At 42.0% G+C, this 15,609-nt stretch overlaps 2 protein-coding genes across 8 annotated transcripts in view; both read right to left on the minus strand.

Moving 5' to 3' along the window:
* Positions 1-2,234, minus strand: part of LOC131125082 (adenylate cyclase type 1-like) — a 47,468-nt gene extending 45,234 nt beyond the window's left edge. For 3 of the 6 annotated variants that reach the window (XR_013627549.1, XM_058066236.2, XM_078791560.1), the window contains exon 1: positions 1,034-2,233. Coding sequence is in view for 5 of the 6 variants with exons in the window: in XM_058066236.2 (XP_057922219.2) it covers positions 1,034-1,642 (609 nt within the window). In the remaining variant the exon portion in view is untranslated. Of the gene's footprint in view, positions 1-1,033 lie in introns of all 6 variants that reach the window. The other 3 variants (XM_058066235.2, XM_058066234.2, XM_058066237.2) reach the window with 2 other exon arrangements.
* A 7,333-nt stretch (positions 2,235-9,567) lies between these two features.
* Positions 9,568-15,529, minus strand: LOC131125090 (NAD-dependent protein deacylase sirtuin-5, mitochondrial-like). 2 transcript variants are annotated; one of them, XM_058066259.2, is made up of 9 exons: positions 15,391-15,529; positions 14,781-14,882; positions 14,486-14,619; positions 14,085-14,310; positions 13,467-13,554; positions 12,928-12,981; positions 12,232-12,355; positions 11,619-11,734; positions 9,570-11,501 (listed from the first exon to the last, which is right to left on the minus strand). In XM_058066259.2, the coding sequence occupies exons 2-9, from the start codon at positions 14,875-14,877 to the stop codon at positions 11,432-11,434; spliced, it is 909 nt and encodes a 302-aa protein (XP_057922242.2). In that variant the 5' UTR covers positions 14,878-14,882; positions 15,391-15,529; the 3' UTR covers positions 9,570-11,431. The 2 variants fall into 2 exon arrangements, with proteins under 2 accessions (XP_057922244.2, XP_057922242.2); XM_058066261.2 differs by lacking the exon at positions 15,391-15,529 and having other exon boundaries at positions 9,568-11,501; positions 14,738-14,869.
* Between the last annotated feature and the right edge of the window lie 80 nt (positions 15,530-15,609).

Below are 15,609 nucleotides of genomic sequence, written 5' to 3' on the forward strand. Positions count from 1 at the left end.
GAGAAAACCCACGCATGCACGGGGAGAACATGCAAACTCCACACAGAGATGGCCGAGGGTGGGATTGAACTCGGGTCTCCTAGCTGTGAGGTCTGCGCGCTAACCACTCGCCCGCCGTGCAGCCTCACAGTAAAAAATATTGAACATATTCATTCACAGTAGAGGCTTATTTATGAATCAAGGTGGAATGCATTCAGTATTGGGTAAAAAGAACAAATGTATTCATTTTTATGACAAAATTCACCACTATGCTGGGTGTCTATGCACATGACCAATCTGCTATTGATCCAATTCAGGACAAAGTTGTGTTTTTTTACCCTTGACACATGGTTTATTAGTATGTTTGGCTTTGAAAGACATAATTGTCATAATTGTATTAGTACTATCTCCTGACTGTGTGGCGTATGCTAACCCGTGGCTTTAATGTTATGGATTCATTCATTCATTCATTTTCTACCGCTTTTCCTCACGAGGGTCGCGGGGGGTGCTGGAGCCGATCCCAGCTGTCTTCGGGCGAGAGGCGGGGTACACCCTGGACCGGTCGCCAGCCAATCACAGGGTACATATAGACAAACAACCATTCACACTCACATTCATACCTATGGACAATTTGGAGTCACCAATTAACCTAGCATGTTTTTGGAAGGTGGGAGGAAACCGGAGTACCCGGAGAAAACTCACACATGCACGGGGAGAACATGCAAACTCCACACAGAGATGGCCGAGGGTGGAGCTTTAATGTTATGGTTTTATTTAATTTTAGAATGCTTGGCGAACCAAACTGAATGCTGCCATGGGCTGCATATGGCCCGTGGGCCACAAGTTGCCAATCACTGCGTTAGATGCATAACTTAAATTTTCCATGCCCCTTTTTACAGTCCATTGATATGCGCAGGTGTGTACACTGTACTGAAGGAGCAGATTGGACTCTTCACTAATTGAGCATTTGTGTTTTGCAGCATTTACCTTGGAGTCATCTCAACTAGTTAGTGAAATGTGGTACATTATGCAAACAGAAAGTGAAAAGACTTACCGTCCGCCATAGTTTCTGTGTTTTCACCGTGACTGATGTGGCGGTCACAATCAGGTGGGAGACAGACACCATGAGCCCAAAGACCACAGCCAGGAGCGTCCGGACGGGAAGGAGCGCATATGCGACGAAGGTAACCAGGATGAGCTGCCACACGCCCTGGTCGGGGGACGTCGGCGGCTCCAACCCCATGGCTCCCAGGGAGAAGGGGCAGCACAGGAAGGAGAAGGTGAATCCGAAGAGGAGGGTCAGGTTGACGATCTGCTGGAGCTGAGTGACCTGCAGGTACTTGACGTTGGTGACGATGAACAAGGAGGTGAAGATGACACAGTGCACCGGGTGGGAGCCCTTGGAGATGGTGAGGCTGGGGCCGGACAGCAGTTCCACGCCAGCCAGCGTGGACGACATGAAGATGAGCACTGCCAGGGCTTTCAGAGTGGAGGTCTGCTCCAGCTTTAGGTTGTAGTTCTGGAAGAGAGACTCAAGCTCCTTGCAGTCGAACTCGTCCTCGCAGGCGATGCTCCTCACGGGGAAGCCCGGAGGACAGTGACTTCTCTTCCTCCTGCTTCGGACTTTCTGAAACGGTACTTCCTCCATGTCAGGGCCATTCATAAACTGAAGGTCTGGCTCACTGCTTCTTCTTTTTTTAATTCTTTTGTTTGGGTCGAGCGGACCGGCGCCGAAACCCACGCTGGTCCACACTTCTTTATCCACAGGTTGAAGGTAGGCTCGGCTCGGTGGTGCCGCTGGGCGGTACAAGCGCCATCTCTCTCAGTCCTGATGCCTACCAAATAATCAAAATGAGAAGACACAACGTATGCAGCAGCGCGCAACACGACCTCCACTTGCAACTTAGCGGCTCTTTCCGAGGCTCAGATGGGATCACGCATGCGCACTGGGAGGAAAACATAAGACTCAAGTCAGCTCCCCGCACAGAGAAGACGATCATGTCTAGTGTCCCCCTTTGTCCACCTCTCTCTCTCTCCCTCCTACACCCGTTTCCATCATCTAAACAATCTAATTATGCGTCTATTCCGCCTTTTCCTGCTTGCATCCTGACACGTGTGACAAGACAATGCAGTGTCATGCGTGGACAAAAGTCTTGGGACGCCACTGTTGGCAATGTGGCGTGGACACACACACACACCATGCAATTAATCAATTAAGTTCAATCTCAATTCTTTATCTGGCCAAGACATTCATTCATTCATTCATTTGCTTGATAGGCGGACTCCACCCTGGACTGGTCGCCAGCCAATCACAGGGCACATATAGACAAACAACCATTCACACTCACATTCATACCTAGTATGTAGTATTCATACGTAGTATGTTTTTTGGAATGTGGGAGGAAAGCGGAGTCCCAAGAGAAAACCCACACATGCACGGGGAGAACATGCAAACTCCACACAGAGATGGCTGAGGGTGGAATTGAACCCTGGTCTCCTAGCTGTGAGGTCTGCACGCTAACCACACGACCGCCGTGCCACCCGAAAATAAATTATATCCAAAAAAATTCCATCTGTTTTCTATGCCGCTTATCCTCATTAGGGTTCCATGTATGCTGGAGCCTATCCCAGCTGTCTTTGGCCGAGAGGTGGGTATTGCTGTTCTCCTAGCTGTGAGGGCTGCGTGCTGGCCAAGACATTCTGGCCAAATCAATGACCCAAACATGCCCAGATGTCCTAATACTTTTGCACAGTTCACATTTACATATGGTTCACCGTTTTGACAATTTGCAGTATGCCTTTTCAGTGTATACATCAATGTACCCCCATAGAACTGATTAGGATAGGACTGATGGGACTGAAGTGCTTTATAAATGCCAATATATCAATTGTAAATAAGATGTCTTCTATGTTGCCACCACCATCACCATCAGCTCTTATTCAGTCATTACCATGCAAGACAATTAGTCATCCATCACAGACTGACAGAGAAAGAAAGTTGACAGATGGATGGTCCATGTGAAAAGTCCGGCCCTGCCACCATGAGAGGACACTCTCATGCCTTCTGGTTGCTCCGTCCTTCGCTTTCCCCACTTGAGGGGACAACGAGCAGCGTAGAACGAGACAGAGGGAAAAAAAGCATAAGATAAGAAGAGCATAATAAAAGATCATTAAGATTCTACGTATACATTAAGATTATGAACTCAATGGGATGCATCCAGATCCCACTGTGTATTGATGATAACTGCCATCATGCATAAGAGATATACTATACAAAAAAAAAACGCTCAGGCATGACAATAATTAATATGATGTGTTTCTCTTGCTAGTTGTTCATGATAACTGCCACCATACACAAAGATCATCAAAATGGCTAAAAACACATTTCAAATAAGAAGAAAGACAGTGAAGTGATGACACACACAACCAAATGCATGCAGAGCAGTGTGGATGCTCACAAAACAAACATTGAAATTTAAAAGTCGACTGATATTTTTGGATCATTGTCTTGCTACAGAACCTATTGTGGGTTCATCTTAATGTTACCAACAGATGGCCGGACATTCTCCTTCAGCAGCAAAACAGCCCCAGACCATCACACTACCACCCCCATATTTTACTGTTGGTATGATGTTCTTTATTGACAAGCAGCGTTAGTTTTATGCCAGATGTGATGGGACACACACTATCGATTTTACTATGCTGCCAATCCGCACTAGCGTTACGGGGGTATGCTGGAGCAGGGTAGACCCTGGACTGGTCGCAAGCCAATCACAGGGCACATATAGACAAACAACCATTCACACTCACATTCATACCTATGGACAATTTGGAGTCTCCAATTAACCTAGCATGTTTTTGGAATGTGGAAGGAAACCGGACAATCCGGAGAAAACCACAGGAAGAACATGCAAACTCCACACAGAGATGCCCAAGTGGAGAATATAAGCATATCTTTTTAAAGTCTTAATTCAAAGCAAATCAGTATTGCAATTGTTTCGAGCTCTATTGATCTTATTTAACTTCTTTTGAATTTTACGAATAAAATAAACCAAATAAAAATCTTTGTTAATATTTCTAAAATATTTGATTTCTTACTTTAATTTTGTAGCGGTCGCCGGGACTACTCCATGTATAGAGTTGTCATTTTTTGTGTTGAAACCCGCTGTTAGAGATGATTTAGGTTGTGCTGTTCAGCAAACTCCATTACCCTATTGGTTGTCACCCTGTGATTTCCTTGTGAGTTTTGTTCATGTCTTCATAGATTATTTTCATCATTAAGATTATTTCAAATCAAATTGCTAATTTGGATAATTGTCTTTTCATCATAATTCCGGTTTCCTTTACATGTTGATCACCTCCTGAGTAGTACAGCAAATACTCAGCAATTCACATTTTCTGATTTATGTTCAATGTCTTTAAAAGATTTTCCTCCTGGTATTCAGATGAGTCGCATCAGCATTCATTTCCGGTTTGGGCCCCTGGTATCTTGAGATCTCTTCCTATCAGCGTGGTAGTCCTCTTCTTTGGAGGTGCTATTAACAGTGTCTTGTAAATAAATGAAAGTGCAGATTCAGCAGCTGCATGACACCGCGGTGGCTGTCCGTCCTTTGATGCAGCCCACCACTCCTACTTCAAAAAATCCTAGGCAAAAGCGTGCTATACACCAACACCTCCTTGTGACTTCATGCCTTCTCCTTTTGAGGAAAACATGGATATTTTGTTTTTAAATGGTATTTAAAAGGTTTTTACTGCTTGACAAGACAAGGGAGGCTCTTGCCAACAATGGTGATTATGCAAATGTAACAAAAGTACAGGCGGCACGGTGATCTAGTGGATAGCGCACAGACCTCACAGCTAGGAGACTAGAGTTCAATTCCACCCTCGGCCATCTCTGTGTGGAGTTTGCATGTTCTCCCCGTGCATGCATGGGTTTTCTCCAGGTACTCCGGTATCCTCCCACATTCCAAATACATGCTAGGTTAATTGGCAACTCCAAATTGTCCATAGGTTTGAATGTGAGTGTGAATGGTTGTTTGTCTATATGGGGTGTACCCCGCCTCTCGCCCGAAGACAGCTGGGATAGGCTCCAGCACCCCCCGCGACCCTCATAAGGAAAAGCGGTAGAAAATGAATGAATGAATGAACAAAACTACAATATTCTTAGTTCCTTGACCGCCATTTGATTACATTTCAATATTGCTACAATTCTCTTCCCACAAACATGAATCAAAATATCGAGCAGTACTGTTTTTTTTTTTGTTTTTTTGAAGTTCCATGACACATCTCACGTTGCTGTGATACAAATGTCACACCATCAACACAAATGTTCATTTACAGTATGTAAGTGTGAGTGCTTAGGCCTTGCGCTTGATTGACAGTTGCCTGCTTTCACGTCTGTGTGATGGTGGTGAGGACGACAAGGGGCGGGGCGAGATAAATTATATGACACCAAAAAGTGTTAGTGTCTGCACTTTGCCTCGCTTCAGGTGTAAGTGCATGCTCACACTCCTCCAGCCTCTCGCCACCCCCCCTGAGAACAACAGACAAAGCCTGTGGGAGTTTGACGCCTTAAAGCTACACACACACATACACACATCAAGGGCATCAGGCGAGGAGATATCGCAGCCTACTCTGAAGCTCATCTTCACTTCCTCTTTCTTTATATTCCTCCCTCTCACACTCTCATCACACTTTCAAAAAGATCCCAGCAGACTCAAAGGCAGGAGGAAGAAACAGCCTGACATGTGAAATGATACGAGGCAGCTGATTATGTAGCTGACATATTTACATTGCTAAGTCACCGTTTGAATAACAGCTTGATGACTCAACAGCTTGTCGGCGGCAATTAAAATCTTCCCCTCCTTGTTTAGTTTTCCACTGCTCTTTTTAAGAAAATCTACCACAAAATGGGATCTTACGCAAATGTCCTCTCATAAAAAAATTCTAACCAACATGAACGTACACTACATCACCAGCGTGTGTGTGCTTTACTCATCGCGTCATCGAGTGCTCATCTGGAGCCGTCCCGCCAAGCGTCCACATGCATCTCCCCTGGAAATAAATTGCAGACGCATCAACTCAACACCAGCAAATGAAAAAGGCCGCCAAGGACCCAGGAGGAAACACCAGTGCATGCTGTCAATTAGCTCACATGTCGTTCTTAATTAAAATGTGTTGTAAGGGAATTCAGCAGTTGGAGGGATGAAAGATCATCTGTGCAGATGTTAGCTTTATGCACATGTTACTTCCATAACAGAGAGGCGGGTTATTAGAATTCAAACAAAAAAATGATGAGGGAAATAAACTGTCTTGCATGGACTGAGTGCGCTAGCTAAAGGCTTAACTAGAATACTATTTTGCTTTTTCTTTGGCTTTTTTCTGACCTCAGGTGAGTAGCAGCGATCACAGCAAAGAAAAAAAAATGAAACAATGACCATAAAATGTGGTTCTCTGTCCTATAGCTCCTCAGTACAATATGGCTTCTTCTTTCTCTTTGGGCTTTTCCCTTCAGGGGTCACCCCAGCAAATCAATCTCCTCCATCCAACCCTGTGTTCTGCATCTGTTTCTCTAACAGCAACTACCCTCATGTCCTCCTTCACTACATCCATAAACCTCCTCTTTGGTCTTCCTCTACACCTCCTACCCAGCAGCTCCATCTTTCTACCAATATAGTCACTATCTCTCCTCTGGACATGTCCCAACCATCTCAGTCTGGCCTCCAACATGTAATGTCCCTCTGATGTACTCCTTCCTGATCCTATCCAACCTGGTCAGAACCTCAGCATCCTTATCTCTGCTACCTCCAGTTCTGCTTCCTGTATTTTCCTCAGTGGCACTGTCTCTAGACCAAACAACATGGCTGATCTATTAATTAAATTTATTATTATTATTACTACCAGTTTTGTATACTTTTGCTTTCATTTTAGCTGAAACTTTTCTATCACACACAGGTCTCTTCTCCCTGCAATCTCACTCTTCCACTTGGTTACCCAGCCATATCAAAATTCAATAATTGTGTTTTTTGATGCACCCTAATATATATATATATATATATGTATATATATATATATGTATATATATATATATGTATATATATATATATATATGTATGTATATGTATGTATATATATATACGTATATGTATATATATGTATGTATATATATATATATATATATATATATATATATATATATATATATATATATATATATATATATATTAAACCACACATCCCCGAAAAGAATTAGAATCAAGAACTGTTTGATTCCTCCCAATGAGGAATCTGAATGGGACAAACCGCTCAAATTCCAACACTGCCCAACACGAGAAGGAAACCTCTTTTTACATTGGTATAACAATTGAGAATGTCATCATGCTACTTTAAACATTCCCTGTAAGTTAATATTAGTGATTATACTGGTGACAGCTTGACCCCTGTAAAGATTAATTCCGGTATTTTGCCATTGTTTCCTATGAAACTAGTATGAACGAAAGGATTGTATTAGTTCAGCATTTACCTTAAGCTGGAAACACAGGAACACACTTTGAATCACATCTGAAAACAAAATACACATTACAGAATAAAAACAAAACAAGGCAGGGAGGGAACAATACAAATCCACAAGCTTACCCTTTAGATCTACACTATCCTGTCTATACAGTTTATAGCCTCAGCCTGTATTAACTGGAAATCCGCAATTCATCTTTTCATGGACTACATGTCAGCTCCCAGGCATCAAAGCAAGGTCACATCAGACTTTTACATTGGTGGTTTAAAAGGTTTCGCCGCACAAGATGGAACACTGTTTATTGGTCACATAAGCACATCTGGGAATGTATTTTCAAGTGGTCAATATGGCAATTTTAAAATAGTCGCCCCTCTGGACACTTTATTAGGTACACTACAATTCTGCCTCGAAATGCATGATTGTTCTTCATCACAGTGATTTGATTTTGTTTTTTCCTGCTTTCTAATAAGCAAGTTCATGAAAGACCGTAGCTGCTCTATCTCCGGAGGGAGTTTCATTTTATTTGTATTAACGTCATCGATAATGCTGATTATCTGTGCCCTGTGATTGGCTGCCAAAAAGTCCAGGGTGTACCCCACCTCTCGCCCAAAGACAGCTGGGATATAGTCCCCAACACCCCCGCAACCCTTGTGAGGATAAGCGGTAGAAAATGAAGGAATGAATGCTGACTCAACTGATACTTGGGGTATAAAATTATAATTTGGATTGTAGTTGGTGCTCCTGGAAAGGATCAATCCAAAATCAGCCATTATCCTGTAAGTCCAGGATGTGGGAAAATGAAATAACACAAAAAAAAGGAAAATAAATGATTCATTCATTCATTTTCTGCCGCTTTTTCCTCACGAGGGTCGCGGGGGTGCTGGAGCCTATCCCAGCTGTCTTGGGGCGAGAGGCGGGGTACACCCTGGACTGGTCACCAGCCAATCACAGGGCACATATAGACAAACAACCATTCACACTCACATTCATACCTATGGACAATTTGGAGTCGCCAATTAACCTAGCATGTTTTTGGAATGTGGGAGGAAACCGGAGTACCCGGAGAAAACCCACACATGCACGGGGAAAACATGCAAACTCCATACAGAGATGCCTGAGGGTGGAATTGAACCCTGGTCTCCTAGCTGTGAGGTCTGCGCGCTAACCACACGACCGCTGTGCTGCCCGAAAATAAATTATATGCAAAAAAATTTAATGAAAAATATCCATCCGTTTTCTATGCCAGTGATTTTCAACAACTGTGCCGCGGCACACAAGTGTGCCGTGAGAAATTGTCAGGTGTGCCGTGAGGAATTATTCATTATCGCTTTTTTAAATTAACATGTATTAATAATTTTCTGCAAATATTATGTCATTGTCGCGTGTCATTGGTGTAAAGACTGGCAGAGCAATGTAATATTCGTCCGTGTGGGAACACTAGCTGATTGCCTCGTTCCTCTAATAGACTTAGTGATGCACGTGAGAGGTAATGGTGACATTTTGTAACATTGTTGGTTAAATTAGTATGCGGATCAAAAGGATCTGCTGTGGCGAGTCCGTAATCAGGAAAAAGCTGAAAGAAGCAAATAATGTTGGTTATTGGTGTGCCGCAAAATTTTTCCAACGTAAAAAACGTGCCGTGGCTCAAAAAAGGTTGAAAGACACTGTTCTATGCCGCTTATCCTCACTAGGGTTCCATGTATGCTGGAGCCTATCCCAGCTGTCTTTGGCCGAGAGGTGGGTATTAGACAGATCCAATGAAAAATACAAAAATGCACAAAAAAAAAATCTTCAACAGTTGCGTGCTTGGTGTGATGCTGGCTCAGCAGTGAAAATTGAATTAGAACAAATACAAACATGATCCAGCAGGCCTTTAGACAAGGTGCCACATAGCCCTCAGATGTGTACCATGTGTTGCTCTCATATAGAAGACAAATACTTCTCTGGCCAGTGATCAATAACCAGGAGAAAGCGGCCGCTAGCCTTGATCCTAATTAGTAGCGAGCTAGAGAACAGATTAGCCTGCACCTGCCTACTCCCCCACCCCACCCCACCCCCATTTTAGCTTTCCTGAGACAAAAACAACTCCTTGCCAATCAGCATCATGTAGGAAGTAGGTGAAAGGAATGCACACACACATACACAAAAACCTGGTAATTGTTTCCTTGTTGCCTCATTCCACAGGGGGAATATCCTGCTTTCTAAAAAGTATAAGAAAATGGGGAGAAAGGGACGCATTAACTGTCAGGATTTGTCATCACAGTCGTTTAAACATGAACAGTTCATGGAAAGGTAAGGATGATGAGTGTGTGTGTGTGTGTGTGTGTGTGTGTGTGTGTGTGTACATGTGTAGGTGTGTGATAAGCAGGATTCCGCACCTGTCTCATTTGCAGTGTTGTGAATTTGCTATGAATAGAACATACCTGAATGGGTATTCATAAAGCATGGGACTGGGTTTACAGCTTGCACGTTGTATGTTTATTCTGAATAAAGCCTATTAAGAAGCATCATAAGAATCACTGCATTGATTATATGCAGGTCAGAATTTGATATTTTGCGTGTTAACTGTTTTCTGTGTTAGCTCAATGTTAACCCAAAATTGTCACATTTGACCAATTTACTGAATTTAAATGTTTTGCAAGGGGTCTAACATTGGTACCGGGGTGTCCAAACTTTTTCCCCACACAGAACCGAATACTGAAAAATCTAAACATGCAGGGTGCTAATTGGATATCTTTATAAATTATTTAGTATTTTGTGAAATAAAAATATGTATATATTTCAATACAAAGCCTTGCGTTATTAGTCATCAACATTTTTTTTTGTTTCTTTTTGTTTTATTTAAGCTACTCATTTATTCATTCATTTTCTACCGTTTGTCCTCACGAGGGTCGCAGGTATGCTGGAGCCTATCCCAGCTGTCTTTGGATGAGAGGCGGGGTACACCCTGGACTGGTCACCAGCCAATCACAGGGCACATATAGACAAACAACCATTCACACTCACATTCATACCTATGGACAATTTGGAGTCACCAATTAACCTAGCATGTTTTTGGAATGTGGGAGAAAACCGGAGTACCTGGATAAAACCCACATATGCACAGGGAGAACATGCAAACTCCACACAGAGATGGCCGAGGGTGGATTTTTAAATGACAAAAATATTTTTTGATCAATGCACTAATGCAATCATAGCACATGCAGTTTTATCTGTGCCTTAGAGAAATCATATAGGATTCAATTTCATTCAAGACTTAAATGATTTAATATATTTCTGAATTATTGCATTAGAATATTTCATTGAACATTATAATTTGAATACAAAGAAAGTGTGCATGATATTTTTGTGCAAAATATACAAAGCACAATACCCATCTACCCTGATTAGATACATAGTAAGAATGCACTGACTGGAACATGGAAGGCATGTATTGCTGTGTGCAATAAATCTGTGTAACATGAGCTCATTTTGCTCTGTAAGGTTTAAAGCAAATGTTTGGTCAAGGCTAAAGCAAATGTTTGGTCAAGGCAGCGTGGACAGTGTGAGAGGCACGAGATGACACAAGGAGAAATAATTCTTCCCGAGCACCCAAATATGCTTGTTACATTATACCTGACTGCAAAATTTTCATTACAGTACATTTGAATGTTGTTAACGATGCCAAACATGTACATTGTAGAAAAAGTAAGAAATAGTAATCTACTGCATATGTAACATCCCTCTCCGCAATCAACCAAGATGCATTACTGATTCCTAAAACTCCAAGCATACATGATATCTTATTTCCAGTTATTGAGCAGCACTTTCAAGTATTGAGTCACCTGCATGCTAGGCACCCAAGCACCAGAAGCATTCTAAGGCAAACATTTGGAAGAGAATACAACATCCCCTTTTTGCTTTGGACTGTTGCCAAAAGTCACCGATAGGTGCCTGTGCTTAGACCTCGGACTCGTGCCGTGCCAAGGCTGCTGGCACCGTTGTTCCACATGGACCATGGAAGTGGTACCTGTGCCACAGAAAAAGTAAGCGATGAAAAAGACCTAGCCCGGATGTTGTCATGCAGGATTTAATCCCCTGTGTGGGTATGCATGAACGTACTGTATGTATGTGTGTTTGAGCTTACGTGAAGTACTCAGACTTTGGTGTCATTCGTAGATTAAATTCTGCAACTGGGATCCCTCTGGATGCAACCTGGGGCCCGAACATGGCTGCCGGGTAGACGATTGACGACGTACCCACCTCAACGACAATAACGGCAAATTAAATTTACCACCCAGCACTGTATTGTGAATATTTTATGCACAGTACTTCATCCTATAGTGGTCATAGACATTTATTATCAAGTCAACAGCAGAGAATACCAGGCATTTATTTAGGTAATTATGTGCATTGCATTGTTTTGCAAATATCTATTTTTTTTTGTTCAGGTCAATGTTTCAGTGTTTCAATGTTGCAGCTTTTGTACCTGCCAACAATACATACATCCATACACACAGCAACTCTATCTGTAAACTCTTGGCCACTTTACAGATACCATGTGTGCTGTGCAGGCAATGTGACTTGTGGTAAAAAACATTGACCATGGTAAGTCTATTTTAAAACATTTTGCTTTGGAGAGTTTACATTGGAGTGAAAACCAGGTGCTCTATCGGAGGTGTGGCATTTATTTCATCAAATGCAAATTTGTACAGTGTACATTCTAAAATATAGCTTAAACTATGTCCATGACTACTTACCACCAGACAGAGATCACAAACTTCCAGCTCTTTTTCCACCTTGGTCAGGATATGAGAGTTCAACGTCTCCCCAAAAAACACAACATTTGGCCTCAGCAAACCGTGGCAGTCACTTTCAGAACACCTTATTTAAAGAACAAGAGACATTGGATGTGTTGGATATAAACACCACAAAAATATGTGCTTGTTAATACATTGTCTAGTGTTACAATTTTTTATGGTCCAATTAAATAATGTAATCATAATAATGCAACAATAAACAAATATCCATCCAATCACTTTCGGCGCCTGTCCTCTCAATGGTTGGGGATTATGCTGGAGTCCATCCCAGCTGACTACAGGGGAGGAACCAAACTGGTCGCCAGCCAATCGCAGGGCACATATTGCATAGACAAACAACCTTTCATACTCACAATCATACCTTTGGACAATTTTAGAGTTGCCAATTAACCTAACAAGCATGTGCAGGGAGGTGGGACTGTGTGGTCAACATGCTAACCACTTGGCCTAACAGCAAATAATATTTAAAAAATGCTGTTTGTTAGTTGGCTTGAGCATAGCTTGAAGAGCACCACTGCCTCCTAGTGGTCAAATTCAGTCCGTACAGGGTTGGTTGACCAGAATTGCCTCAAAACATAATCAACACAAATGAAATCCAGTGCAAAAAGGTTTTTTTGGCAAAAATACTAATCTCACCTTGGAAGTTTATCCACAGGAATGTCAGCATCTGCTACATTTGGGTCCGGGGAACTAGATGAGGAAAAGGGTGAAATGTAACACAAATACATTACAGTCTATGGCAGGGTTGACAACCTCAGAAACGCATGCAAGCCAAAGGTGTATTAGCAGTAGTCAAAGTTTAGGAGACATATTATGCATTTTTTTCCCAGATCAGATATAAACCGCTTCCTGTGTGTTTTAATAACATATCTGCGACGTGCTTCAGTCAAAATACCTCAAGGATGAAGAATAACAGCACACTTCAACACTCTCTAATCAATGTGTTCAAAGCAGCTTGGTTTGGTTTTAAAATTTCACATTTAAACATTATGCACTACAGAGATAAAAATATGCGTGTCAACACAATGAAAAAAGTCATTTTTCCATAATTGAAACTTCAAACTGCTCTTTTCAAGCCGCAATTTGCACATAAACAGTCTTAAAATACATTTACAATTCCATGGAGATTTTAACTAACTCCATGTAGGGTCATTGAGCAAATTGTAGTGTTTTACCCTTTGTTCTTTAGAGAAGCACATATGGGGCTGCGCTTGTTGACGGTCACATCTCCACAAGTCAAACAGCGTGTTTCTGTCAGACTACCTGCAATTTAACACACAAAATAACAACATAATTACCGTGACGGGCCTTCAGTGGGTCCATACCTGGACTAGTCTACATGAATGGGCATCTGATGAAATCACCAAGAAAGCATGGGACTTGAGGAATAATGGAATGATAGAAAGTAAATGGAGCGCCAACAGCAAAATCCACATTAAGCTAAATGGAGGACTAGCAGAGACAAGAGTGCTTGTTGTGAAAGATGTCAACGATCTGGATACATATTAAAGATCATATCACCATGACAACAAGGAAAATGAAGGATATGACCCACAAACAAAGAACCATGCAGTTGGAAGGATTACATTCAATAACATTTGACTCTGCTTCTTCCTACTTACTATTTGTAACATGAAGCATTTCAATATAAACCATATGCATGTTCTAAATAAATAAAACCATTACCATGACGAGTGTCTCGATCACTTTCAAGACAAGAACAACATTTTGTTTGCAAATTTGCAGCCTCAACCTGTTTTAAGTGGATATTTTATGCTGTACCAGTCACGTACCGTGAATCCTGAGCACATGTTTGGAGCCCGCCTGTTGGTGCAGGTCGTCAATGCACTGGGTGATGACGACGACAGAGCGGCCCTGTTTTTTCAGCCGGGCCTCACACTCTGCTATGGCCACATGAGCAGAGTTGGGCTTTTTGCTCAACGCTAGCTCTCTCCTGTGATGGTAGAACTCCCACACCCGTGACGGGTAGCGAGAGAAGGCCTCTGGAGAAGCCAAGTCCTGCAGGAGAATCAAGATGGCTTCATTAGAGGAAATTCACAGGAAAGGTGAACTGGACGGCATAAATTACAATGTTTTGAATCGCTATGCTAGCCGCAGAAATAAATCCAGCAGAGTATGAAGATACATTATGTTATGAGAAAGCACACAAATCATATTTTATAATTGGACTCACTTGTGACTGCCATTTCCTCCATTTCTCATGTTCACCACGGAAAGTCGGGAGTCCGCTCTCAGCACTGACACCAGCCCCTGTGATGATTGCTATGTGCTGGGCTTTGGAAAAGGCCTCTCGGAATTCAGACATGCCTGAAAAAGATATTATTGCATATTTCATGTGATCTTTCTTGAATAAAACACAAATAAAACACATTACAGTTGGTGGATGGAATTACTGTCAATTTTCGGACTAAACTGTATTTATTACACTCTTTTAGCAGTGACCTCTGCATGGAAACCCTGAATAATACCCGAGTTGGGTCTTGCCATGTCCACCAAAGGTCCTCTTGTCACGTGAGTGGCCATGCAGCGCCTGAGTGATACAATGGCCCGGTATTGGAGGAGCATTGTCACTGAAAGAGAGGTAAACAAGTATAAACATGATAGTTTGGGAGTGGTTGACATTTACTTTACTATATCAGAATTGCATAAAACATATGCATGTATTTCAATCAGTCTTCTTTTGTTGGACAGCTGATTTGTAGGTGCGCCCTGCACGTAAAAAAACAAACTACTGTCTCTAAACTGGTTTTACAAGATATATAGCATTAAACACATATATTCGTACAGTAGTCTAAAATTTAGCTACACACTACCTTACAACAACACTTACTGATAGTGTTATTACATTGTGGCGCGTTCCAGAACAAAAAATAAACAGCGATAAATATTTTGACTTTGTGGTTTGTTGGCGTTCGGTTGACATCTCGCGATATGTTAACTTAGGGGGAACAGCAAAAGCTAGTTCAAATGGCTCTAGCGTCAGGAGGAAATTAATGTTGTGTTTTTAGGAACTGATTCAAAACACAGACAAATTATTGAACAATTAAAAAGAGCTTTCGCGACTAATAGTGTGCTTACCTCTGTTATTTTAACTCTGTAAACGCCTTCAAAGTTTGCCAAACCACGCTGCACCAGGGTTGACTTACTTGTTTACTTTTCTTGCAACGAACAGACGTAAACCTTACCTAGATGTCGTAAAGCACACTGGGGTAACGAGTTGTGAAAGGAAGCCATCTTCTGGTTGATTTTAGAATTGCAGGTGGTTCATTCACACGCCTCATGACGTCACAGCTAATA

Source organism: Doryrhamphus excisus, linkage group LG6, assembly GCF_037039965.1.
Source record: "Doryrhamphus excisus strain RoL-2023G ecotype Guam linkage group LG6, RoL_Dexc_Guam_v1.1, whole genome shotgun sequence".
Taxonomy (NCBI): domain Eukaryota; kingdom Metazoa; phylum Chordata; class Actinopteri; order Syngnathiformes; family Syngnathidae; genus Doryrhamphus; species Doryrhamphus excisus.

Excerpts from the sequence above, each read along its gene's own strand:
- LOC131125090 (XM_058066259.2), bottom strand. The coding sequence starts at position 14,877 with ATGCTCCTCCAATACCGGGCCATTGTATCACTCAGGCGCTGCATGGCC. Across the intron at positions 14,620-14,780 it reads CATGGCAAGACCCAACTCGG|GCATGTCTGAATTCCGAGAG; the intron begins GTATTATTCAGG and ends TATCTTTTTCAG. Across the intron at positions 11,735-12,231 it reads TTTGTGATCTCTGTCTGGTG|GTGGGTACGTCGTCAATCGT; the intron begins GTAAGTAGTCAT and ends ATTGTCGTTGAG.